This window comes from Petaurus breviceps, unplaced genomic scaffold (genome assembly GCF_028583685.1).
Source record: "Petaurus breviceps papuanus isolate PSGF00001 unplaced genomic scaffold, PetGlider_PUasm1.0 175, whole genome shotgun sequence".
In the NCBI taxonomy this organism is placed as follows: domain Eukaryota; kingdom Metazoa; phylum Chordata; class Mammalia; order Diprotodontia; family Petauridae; genus Petaurus; species Petaurus breviceps.
In genome coordinates this window covers 34,340,163-34,352,298 of record NW_027185764.1, presented here as the reverse complement: position 1 = coordinate 34,352,298, position 12,136 = coordinate 34,340,163, and the positions used below count along the sequence as shown (strand labels likewise).

The 12,136-nt window shown below is 37.9% G+C and overlaps 1 protein-coding gene across 3 annotated transcripts in view; it reads right to left on the bottom strand.

The window, feature by feature from the left end:
* VCAN (versican) overlaps nucleotides 1–12,136 on the bottom strand; it is a 138,602-nt gene that overhangs the window by 96,683 nt on the left and 29,783 nt on the right. For all 3 annotated transcript variants that reach the window (XM_069085061.1, XM_069085059.1, XM_069085062.1), the window contains one exon: nucleotides 11,694–11,821. In XM_069085061.1, the coding sequence (XP_068941162.1) occupies nucleotides 11,694–11,821 (128 nt within the window). The remainder of the gene's footprint in view (nucleotides 1–11,693; nucleotides 11,822–12,136) is intronic.

Genomic DNA, 12,136 nt, shown 5'->3' with positions numbered 1-12,136 from the left:
CCTCAATGGGGATTAAATAAATTCGGATAAAGAATAGCACCTTCCTTCCAGGGTCATTGTGAGGATAAAATGAGATTATATTAGTAACCTGTTTTGTAAACCTTAAAGCTCCATGTAAATGCTAGCTATTATTATGATTTTTGTTCAGTTTTTTCAGTCATGTCATTTGGGGTTTTCTTGGCAAAGGTACTGGAATAATTTGCCATTTCCTTCTCCAGATCATTTTACAGATGAGGAACCGAGGCAAACAGGGTTAAGTGACTTGCCCAGGGTCACATAGATAATAAGTGTTCGAGGCTAGATTTGAACTCAGAAAGATGAGTTTTCCTGACTTCAGACCTGGTGCTCCATCGGCTCTGGCTGCCCCCATTATTATGTGATACAATGTACCCATAGGTCAGCCAAAAAATCTTTCCTTCCCTTTTGCATCTTCATCATCCTACAATTCCATATATTTTTTTCTCTAAGGACCTTTTCCAGTTTTATGATCCCTTCCATTACAGAGGAAATTGGAATATTGCTTGAACACAATGGAAAATCCAAGGAAAAGAGTCAAATGATTGCCCCCATTCTAATATTGCTAAATAGATAGCTCTCCTAGTCTAGAAGCACTCACACTCTTTGGTCTCAGGACCTCTTTACACTTTTAAACATTATTGAAGACCCCCCCCCCCGCAAGATTGTTGTTTATATGGGTCATGTGTACCAAAATTTACTATCGGAATGGAAAATTTTTAGTATTCACTAAAATAGTAGTGAACCCCCTAAAAGGATCCCTTGACACTTTGAGTTTGGCTCCTTGTATGACAAAAATGAGAACGAGTTTACATAGAAAGGAAGTCCTGAAGTTCTCTGAACATAGACAAGCACATGGAGCAGTGGATGACGAGCTGGCCTCAGTCAGCACAACATGGGTTCCAGTCCCACTTCTGACACATACCTTCCTTTACCTCTGGCCAAATCACTTTTCTTCTCAGTGACTTAAGAAACAAAGACCTGAAGGTGAGGAACAATTTGTGCAGGAATTTCTTCCGGTAAAAAAAAAAAAAAAAAAACACGTTTTTTGTTTAACAGGGGTGGGGAACGTGCGGCCTCAAGGCTACATGTGGCCCTCTGGGTCTTCAAGTGCCACCCTTTGACTGAATCCAAACTTCACAGAACAAATCCCTTTAATAGAAGATTTGTTCTGTAAAACTTGGACTCAGTCTTAAAAGCCACACCCAGAGACCTAGAAGGCCACATGTGACCTTGAGATTGCATCTTCCTCAGCCCAGGTATAAGCTATCAAAGTGATTGCTAATCTGCATTGGTAGAAGTTTCCTCTAAGAGTTCCCTAAACCAATAAAATCACAGATCCAGTTCATATAGAAAAAATATAGATAATTATATATACATAAATGTAAAAGTAAACATAGAAAAGAATAGGGATTATGATATTAAATTTTGAAAATCAGAAGTTTAGATATCAACACTATAGAAATTTACAGAGATCTTTATATATTACTTTTCCATTAGACTGTAATGTATATAGAGGCTGTTCTTTATGAATCTTTAGAGGCCAGTGATAAATTTCTACAGTTATGCATTATTAACTTAACAGAACCAAAGGGGCTGTCTAGAAGTGTCTACTGGGATTCCCTTGAATTGTGTCTCTTGGAGGGACTGCTTGGGTGGTAAGCTCAGAACCCTCCCCCAGCAAGCTCTTTAACAGACCTATAAGATTCCACAGAGTCCTGCACTGACATACAACAGTCACTTTGGTTCTAAACTTGAAATACCACTCAATCCTTATAAGGTATAGGATCTCAAGTAAAGGCAATTATAGGCATAATGAGCTGGGTTTTTCTGCTAGCTCAGTGAAAAATAAATAATAGCATTGGGTTAACAGAAACCAAACTCGATAACTATGTCACTATACATACACACATAAATATACATATCATATACATTATATATACACATACACACATATATGTATGTGTGTATTGCCCCAGTCAGTCAATGAACATTTATTAAGAGCCTACTATGTGCCAGGCATTGTGCCAAGTGCTAGGGATATAAAAAGTCTTAAAGCAATTCTAAGCTATTTAAGCTATTCTATTAGAGCTTAAAACTGAAAAAAGACTCTTGGGACACCCTTCATTTAACCCACTTCACTTATACTGAAATAGGTAGTATTCTGGTTCTGAGGTTTAAAATCAATAGTTAAATCATTGGTGGCTTGGTGATATGTAAGAAATTCTACTAAATGATTTATGTAGGCATTTTGTATTATATGTTAATATTATATCATGTTTTCTATTACATTATAATATAATAATTAATAAGTTAATTATAGAATCAAATCAGCATTATCATAGTAGTCACACTAGGGAGGAATCCACTATAGCCTAAAATCCAGTTAAGTCAAAAGTCAGTCTATACAAGGGGTTGGATAATTTCAGGCTGTGATCTCTGCTTTTGACCCAACCTTGAAGCTTCCAAATGCTAGAGAAGCTTAAAATGGGTCTGATTGTTAGACCTGGTGTATTTATGGAAACAATGAACTGTAACTAGGAAGGGTGATAGAGTAAAAGATGGAAGAGACCTCCAATAAATCAGAGAAAGGGGTCAGATGAGAAAGACCCTGACCCCATTCTTCCTGTACTAAACTTAATTTGCTTCCATCAATTTCCCTCTTCACTTGGCAGTATCTATCACAGGCTAAACTCATTTTAAGGTTAGAAATAGACCATGCAGAGTGATAGGATTCCTATGTGGTGATTACAGTAAGATGAGAGCTATTATATTCTAAGCTCTCTGACATATTAATGTATAAAAGCTAGTGTTTTTCATTTAGACTGATAAAATAGTCACATTTATTACTACAGGGAGAAATAACTCAATCAAAAAATGAAATCCCCAAAGGTTAAAGATGTGGGTGGGGTGTGTAAACTCTGAAATTTTTGTGCTAGTCAAAACCAAAGTGAATCAAAAATTAAAAGAACACTCCCCCAATCCAAGCTCACCAATTTCCCCCCCTTAACCAAAAAAGGCTAGCCATCTATCAGCTGGTAATGTCATAATCCAGGAACTTTTAGTCTTAAGGATGACAGTGAGGCTTGGGGGATGCATCAGACAAGTCTTACAGGTAGTCAACTATCTTGTGTGTCAAAAAAAGGCCGGAAAGTAAACTAAATTTGGCTTAGATACTTAGCATTTCACTAGGTTGCTAATGAAGAAAGAAGTTCTATGGAAGGGAAAAAAAAACCTCATCCATCAACAAACTTTTTTTTTTACAAAAAAAACACATTTTATTCATTTTTTAGTTCTTCCAAAGTTGAAAATGTCAAGTCCTACTGCTAAGGAGAAAAAAAACAAAACAAAAAGCCTCTCTCTCTCCTAAAGTCACAGGACACAGAGTGATCTGTTCTGGGACAGGTGAGTGCAGAGGACTAAGAGGGGAGATGGCAAGCAAAAACCCCTCCTAAATACTTAAAACAAACAAAAAACCTGTTCAACAGAAACTGTGATAAATACAGGACAATGCAAGACAAGTAAAAATGAAGAATAGTGACCAGTGGCTATGTTGTCTTTCTTTCCCCCACCCCCCATAAACAAACTTTTATGAAAGCCATAATGAAACACACCCTGATCCCAAAGAGCTTATGAAATAATAATGAACACTGACCATAGGGAAAATGCCTACAAGGCTTTGGGGAGGGAGTGTACTAGCACCTAAACTGAGAAGATCGAGAAGAGCTAAAAGTGGATGCTGAAAGCTATCTTTTCATGTAATTGGAAAAAATAAAATATGAAAGAAAGAAAAGAAAGAAAAAGGAAGGAAGGAAGGAAGAAGAGAGGGGAGAGAGAGAGAGAGAGAAAGAAAGAAAGAAAGAAAGAGAGAGAGAGAGAGAGAGAGAGAGGAAAGGAGAGGAAGAAAGGAAGGAAGGAAGAGAGGAAGGTAAAGATAGAAGGCAAAAGATGTGAGCTGAGTTTTGAAAGAAATCAAATATTGAAAGATATAGAAGTGAGGTGGGAGAACACTACAGGTAAGAGACAGCCAGTGTAGACAAAGTTAAAAGATAAAATGTATGTGAGGAATACCAAGTTAGCCAGACCAGAAAGTATATGGAGGGGAGTAATATGTGAGAACACTGGAAAGGTAGTTAAGGGCTAGGTCAAGAAGAATATGAAATACCAGGGAGAGGATTTTATATTTGTTTCTAAAGGTAATAGGGAGGTTATACAGTAGGAGGTGACATAGACAGAACTACCCTTTAGGAAAATCACTCTTGTAGCTGTAAAGAAGTTTTGAATTGGGCAGAGATTTAAGGTAAGGAGACTAAATGAGAGGCTATTGCAGTAGCCCAGGTGAGAAGTGATGAGGGTCTGAATCCCCAACTGTTAGTATTTCTCCGTGTAAATCTAAGCTCCCTGAAAGTAAGGATTGTTTGATTCTTTGTATTCTATGTATACAGGGCCTAGAACAGTTCAAGGCACATCAAAAGCATTAACTAAAGTATACAATAATAAATTAATTAATACTTATTGATTGATTGAACTAGGGTGGTGACAGTGTGGGTGGAAAGAAGAACATATAGCTAAGAAATGACCGAGACAGAAATGACAAGATTGGGCACTTCGTTAGCTCTGTGGGATGAGTGAGAGCAGAAGACACTGAGGTTGCAAACCTGGGCACTTCCCTTAACAACACAGGGAAGGTCAGAAGAGGGGGAGTTCTGGGGGGAAAGGCAACAAGTTCTGTTTGGGGCATGTTGAATTTGAGAGATGTTACAGGACATCCAAAACGTCCAATAAGCAGTTCATGATGCAAAACTAAGTTTCAAGATAGAAATTAGAGCTAGAAATATAGATTTGAGTGCCATCTGCAGAGATGATAGCTGAACCCATGGAAGGTTGTGCAGTTAACCAGAGAGAGAATGTAGGGTGAGAATAGAGGGGAAGCACAGGACAGAATCTTGGGGAGACACCTACAATTTGTGGGTGTGACATGGATAAGGTTCCAGCAAAGGAAACTGAAAAAGTATAGGCAGACAAGCAGGAATTTACCCAAGAGAGCAGAATGAAGAGTGTAATGAACCAGGCAGGAAAGAAGCTATCACTGGGGTGCAGTGGGCTGGGGGAGGACAGAAAGGAACAGTGAGAAGACTGAAAGAAGTTGACTGGAAAGTAAGGAAGTAGCTAGAAATAAGGGTGGAAAGAGAGAGAATGGTGATGGCTTATGGAGGGACTTAAAAGACAGAGGAATTTGTACTTTATATGAAAAGTGATAGGGAGTTACTATATATCCTTATGTAGGTATTTGACATAATGAAAATGGTGTTTAAAAGATTAGTCTAGGGGGTGGAGCTAAGATGGCAACTAGAAGCAGCAAAACTCCATGACCTCCCCCCATAATCACCTCAAATATCTATAAAATATGACTCTAAACAAATTTTAGAGCTGCAGAACCCACAAAGTGACATAGAGAAACAAATCTCCCATTGAAGGCAGCCCTGCAGGCTGGCAGGAAGGGTCCATCTCAGCTCACTGGGAGCCGAGCCCAGCCCTGCCTGAGCCCAGCCCTTCCTGAGCCCTCAGTTTTAGCTTCAGGGCAGCCCAACCAGCCTCTGCTGGAGCAACATCAGGAGAGCAGATCACCAGCAGCTGTGGTGGTTTCCAGAATTATCAACCCATAAATGCCAAAGAAAAAATGAGAGGTCAGTGTAGAATTCTGTTGGAACTGGGGGGTGGGGGGGGGCGCGATCCAGCCTCTGCACCTGGCACGAGAAGTGGCAGAGGTGTGGTGGCCCTAGAGCCCCTACCACATGGCTGCTTCAGAGCTCCTGGCCTGCAGATCATAGAGGGGTAAAGCGACCATTCTGAGGGGTAATCATTCTCACTTTAACATGCTTGGATCTGGATCGCTGTCTTGGGTGGAAGTACTGGGGTGTGTGACCAGGGGCTAGAGTTTGTGGAGGCTTCTGAGAGGGCACCCAACTAATAGCTCTGGCAGCTGCAAAAACCCCAGCAAGTTGGGACAAAGCTCCCCTCTCTGGTAGCAGAGTTCTATTGTGGCAAAAAGCTCAAAAGTCAAGTAATTGACTGGCAACATGAGCAAGCAAAGGAAGCAAAGCAAGAACAGCAGTCAAACCTTAGATTCCTTTTGGGGGGACAAAAAGGATCAAACCACAGAATGGGAGGAAGACAATGAAGTCAGAACTCCTGAACCAAAAGCTTCCAAGAAAAATATGAACTGGTTACAGGCCATAAAGGACCTTAAGAAGGATTTTGAAAACCAAGTAAGAGAAGTGGAGGAATAACTGAGAAGAGAAATGAGAATGATGCAAGAAAATCATGAAAAGAGAGTCAACAACCTGAATGAAGAAAATACACCTTAAAAAATAGACTAACTCAAGTGGCAAAAGAGGTCCAAAAAGGCAATGAGAAGAATGCCTTAAAAAGCTGAATTTGCCAGATGGAAAAAGAATTTCAAATGTTCACTGAAGAGAATCATTCCTTCAGAATTAGATTGGAGCAAATGGAAGCTAATGACTTTATGAGGAATCAAGATACTATTAAACAGATCCAAACAAATGAAAAAATAGAAGGCAATGTAAAGTATCTTGAAGGAAAAATCACTGACCTAGAAAATAAATCCAGGAGAGAGAATTTAAAAATATTGGACTACCTGAAATCCATGATGAAAAAAAGAACCTAGAAATCATCCTTCAAGAAATTCTCAAGGAACATTGCCCTGATATTTTAGAACCAGAGGGCAAAGTAGAAATTGAAAGAATTAATGAATCACCTCTTGAAAAAGAACCCCAAAAGAAAACTCCTAGGAATATTATAGTCAGGTTCCAGAGTTCTCAGATCAAGGAGAAAATAATACAAGCAGACAAAAAGAAACAATTTGAATATGGCGTAAACACAATCAGGATAACACAGGATCTGGCAGCTTCTACACTGAGGGATCAAAGGGCTTGGAATATGATATTCCGAAGGTCAAAGGAGCTAGGATTAAAACCAAGAATCACCTACCCAGAAAAACTGAGTATAATGTTTCAGGGGAAAACATGGTCATGCAATGAAATAGAGGACTTTCAAGTATTCTTGATGAAAAAAACAGAGTTGAGTAGAAAATTTGACATTCAGATACAAGAAGCAAGAGAAGCATGAGAAGGTAAACAGGGAAAAGAAATCATAAGGAACTTATCAGAGTTGAACTATTTACATTCCTGCATGGAAAAATGATAATTGTAACTTATGAAACTTTTCTCAGTATGAGGATAGTTGAAGGGAATATAAATGTGTGTATATGGATGTATATATACATATATGTCTATATAGGAGGGTATATGTGCATATGAATACATATATGAGTGTGTATATATGTGTACAGGTATACATAGACAGAGGGCACAGAATCAATTGAATAGGAAGGGATAATATTTAAAAAATAAAATTAAGAGGTGAGAGAGAAATATAATGAGAGGAGATAGGGAGAAACAGAATAGGGCAGATTATCTCATATAAAAGAGGTAAGGGAAAACTGTTACAATGGAGGGGAAGAACAGGAAGGCAAAAGGGAATGGGTCAACCTTACTCTCATTGAATTTGGCTTAAGGAAGGAATAACATACACCCTAAATTGGGTATCTTACCATACAGGAAAGTAGGAGGAAAGGGGAAAAGAGGGGAGATGATAGAAGGGAGGGCAGATTGGGGGGAGGATTTCTATAAGCACACACTTTTGAAAAGGGACAGGGTCAAAGCAGAAAATAGAATAAGTGGGGGGTGGGATAGGTTGGAGGGAAATATAGTCAGTCTTTCACAATATATCCACTATGGAAATGTTTTGCATGACTACAGATGTACAACCTATGTTGAATTGCTTAATCTTCCCAGTAAGAGTGGGAGACAAGGGAAGAAGGGAAAGAATCTGGAATTCAAAGTTTTAAAATCAAATGTTTAAAAAAAATTATTATTGGGGCGGCTAGGTAGCACAGTGAGTAAAGCGCTGGCCGGGAGTCAGGAGGAACCGAGTTTGGTTCTGGCCCCAGACACTTAACACCCACACACAAAAAAACTAGCCTTGTAACCTTGGGCAAGTTACTTAACCCCAATTGCCCTCCAAAAGGCAAAAAAAAATTGTTATTATTTACATGCACTGGGAAATAAGATATACAGGCATTGGGGTATGGAGATCCATATTGCCCTACTGGAAAGTTGGATGGAGAATGGGGGAGGATATAGGAGAGAGAAGATTGGGGAGGATATAGTCAGTGGGATTGCTGTTCTGGGGTGGTGGGTAGGGGAAAGATGGAGAGAAAATTTGTAACTCAAAATCTTGTGGAAATGAATGTTGTAAACTAAAAATAAAGCTAAAATTTAATAATTAAAAAAGATTAGTCTAACAGTCATACAAAGTAGACCTTTTATTAAATACTTCATTAGTAATTAAGGATTAATCAAGCAATCAATCATTTATTAAGGACCTTCTATGTGTTATGTGCACTGTGCTAGGTAATGGAGAAGCAAAGATGAAGGTAAAGCAATCCTTCCCCAAGGATTACTTTACAGCTCTGCCATACTGAATTCCCATTTATAAATCCCTCTTCACAGCTGACTTCCTGACAACAGAGCTTCATTGTTGAATCATGGCTAATGATCTACCATAAGGGCAGATTTTTTCCTCAGCTATATCTGCCTGCTGTTAAACAATTGCCTGAGGAGGTAATTATAATTGTTCTCCTCCTATTCTATTGTTTTAAAACTGCTACTAAGTGTTTGATTCATAATTATAACTCTCCTCTAATATCTGTGGCTCTCCTAAGATTTTTTTTAAAGCACACATATGTTTTTTATCCTATCTGGCCGAATTTAATTTAGTCCAATTGTTTGGACTCCATGAAGGAAGTCATGTGCCAAGAGGAATATTTAACTATGACTTTATAATACAAGAAAGGATGAAAAAAGAAAGTTGAAATGTTGACGAAAGAAACATCTTTCTCAATAAATAACAAAATTAAAGCTATAAATTGATTACATCTTTGAACTACAATCCTCTTTGTCCTTAGCTTTCTTGCTTTATAAAACCATCTGGTAAAATATGGCTTTTGATCCAAGGTCAAGGTACTTTGGCTCCCAATGACTGTACAAATTATTCAATGATATACATTCTAAGGATATCAGTTTCTGTAAAGATTACACCCTCCCACACAGTCTTGGCTCCAAAGAATATTAAGATAAAAGCAAGGAGTGTGATATAATTGAATATAATAATAAAGTTAGAAAAAATGATGGCTCATTTTCATGGGAATCTTCTGTTATGTAGCAAATAGAAATCCTGAGTGTAATTCTATTGTCTTAGTTTTCCACATGAATTATAATTTAGTAATTGGCTTTTTCTTCCCAGGTAAGAGTTCTACTTCAGTGATGATATTATAAAATTTACATTATAAATTATCTTGCATTCCTTTCTCTCTTTACCTTAACTTGACATCTACATAAGGACTCTACAACCTTCCATTCCAAGCCAAGAAGGAAAAGAATTTGCCAAATAACTTGCCAAGGTTTTCAAAGGCCAACCAACCAAGGAAGGAAGAATGGTCAGAACAATGTAACTGGGAACATTCTGCATTTTCTCTGCTATTTCTCAAGGCCTCTCCTTGGAAACAAGCAATGGTCTCAGGCTGATTTAAGTAGTTGGTTAGTGGGAGTTGCAACACGAAGTCCTGTTCAGACAAACTCCAGCCTGTGTTTAATATTCTGTTCTGTTCATAATGCCTTTTTTGAGATGCAGAATCTTTCTTGCTTCTCCATATTTTAGATATTAAATCAGAAGTGGGAGTGTTAGATACAGATAATATTCTGCTAATTTGGTATCAATGTCCACTCTCAAATTTATTCTGTGTTCTGTACTCTAACGCTTTCCTCATCACCTTCTGGAAGCATGATAATGCCTAATCAAACACTAAAAGCATATTTTCCAAGTAATCTCATCAAGAATAATAAAATGACTGATAAATGGCAAAACAAATTGTGGTGCATGACTGTAATGGCATACACTGAAGATGAGAGGATAAGATGCACCATTCTAACCTCTTTGTAAAGGTGAGGAATTGCGGGTACACAACATTGCATACATATAGTTTCAGACTCCATGTATTGGTTAGCTTTATTGAACTGCTTTTTTTTTCTTTGTTGTAAGGGTGACTCTCTTGATATTCCTAGAGAAATAGGAAACTGAGGAAAGAGAAGGGTCTCCAACCTTCAAGGAATTATTCTAAATATTAATAATCTATTTCATACAAAAAAACTGAAGATCTTTTATAGCCCAGGAGAAATTCCTCATAAAGCAGAAACTATGTCTTACCTAAACTTTGTCTCTCTCTCAGTGGCTAGCAAATTGACATACAGAAAGTATTTAATAAATGTCTATTGAGTAGATGAATAAATGAATGGATGAGTGAGTAAATGAATAGGGCTACAGGGATGATCCTTCTACTTCTGTGGTCACCTCAGAATTCTCCTATTCTATTTTAAGTAAATCTTGACAAGTCTAAGAATACAGTTCTACTGTGGTAGAACTATTTATAATTTGATCTCTTGACAAATTTGTTGATATAATCAATACTTCATTATAAGGACAAGTTTTAAAATTCATCCCCTTTTCTTGAACATGCTGCTTCAGGCCTTGAAGATGTAGACATCATTTAAGCCATGTTTTTTTTTAAAGTAACACATTAAAAATTGCAATTCTATTCTGAATTAGAAATAATAAAACATCTTAAAGAGTTAAAGAAGGTGGTTAAAGAATCGGCCTTGGAGTTAGCACTAAGTCCTGCCTCTAACACATCCTGACTGTGACTCTGAGCAACCCTCTGAGACTGAAAGTCACAGAAAAGATGTTGACCTACATTGGTGGAGGGTGTCTCCTCACCAAAAGTTCCCTAAACCGATGAAATCGTAAGAATGGTTAAGAAACAACAATGATGACAATATAATAAATATTATACACTATTTATTCAATATTACACCCAAGGACGATGAAGGAGATATCAAGAAAAAGTTCTCTTGTGCTACAACTACAGTTTTTTGGTTTGATTTGCAATGGACAAAACCCTGATCTGAGAGTCACAGAACCTTAGTTCAAATGCTGACTTCGCCACTTACTAGCTACATGACTTTCTGCAAGTCACTGGACCTCTCCAAGTCTCAGTTTTCTCCTCTGTAAAATGAGAGGGTCTCTCTTCTGTAAAACTAGATAATCTATAATATTTCTTCTAACTTATACAATTCTATTCTTCTGCTGCATTGGGTCTGAAGGGTAACTTGACATTACCTAATTTTTTACCTGAAGTTGTGGGTGTGGTGGATGCCTACTTTCCTCTCTATGTCTATTATAGCCTTCTGTTCAGGACATTCTAAATGCACACTGGAAATTATCCAACAAAAGCTTTGCAGAAAGAACTGCCCCTAAGTATAGAAATCCCAAACCTGACTGGCCATTTTTAGGTTTCTTTCCTCCAACTTCGATGTTAATTTAAGCCCATTAAACCACATAACCATAGGGTTATTTTCAACTAGATGCTCTTCCTGGTTCTGCATACCAAAAGAGAAGATCTGTTGGAATTCAATTGTCATACCAAATTTTCATTAGTATTGTTAGCTTTCAGAGAGATGCAGAAACTTGAGAATGCTTACCATCTAAGTGATCCACATAACAATATACGTCATAAGTTTCATGAGGAGCCCGGAAGCCATATGTTCTGACTCCTTCTTTTCCCATCATATCTCCATAACAGCCAGCTCTGGGTGCTCTGATGGGATATCTAGGAGAGAATAATCATGGTAAGTTGAGGTAGCATGGTAGAGTGCGCAGAGTACAGACTTGGAGCCAGAGGACTTGTGGGCCTCCCATTTATGACTTGTGCTGTTGGGCAAGTCACTAACCTTTCTAGCTTTTAGTTTCCTTATGTGCATAAATGAGGGGGTCGAACCAGGAGGGCTTGAAGTTTTCTTCCAGCACTAAATCTACTAGCTAATTTCTTCTTAAATGAATAAATGGATTCTTTCAGTCATAGAATTTCAGGGTCTAGAAAGACCTCAGTGGCTATCTACTCCAATCTATTAATATATATATATAT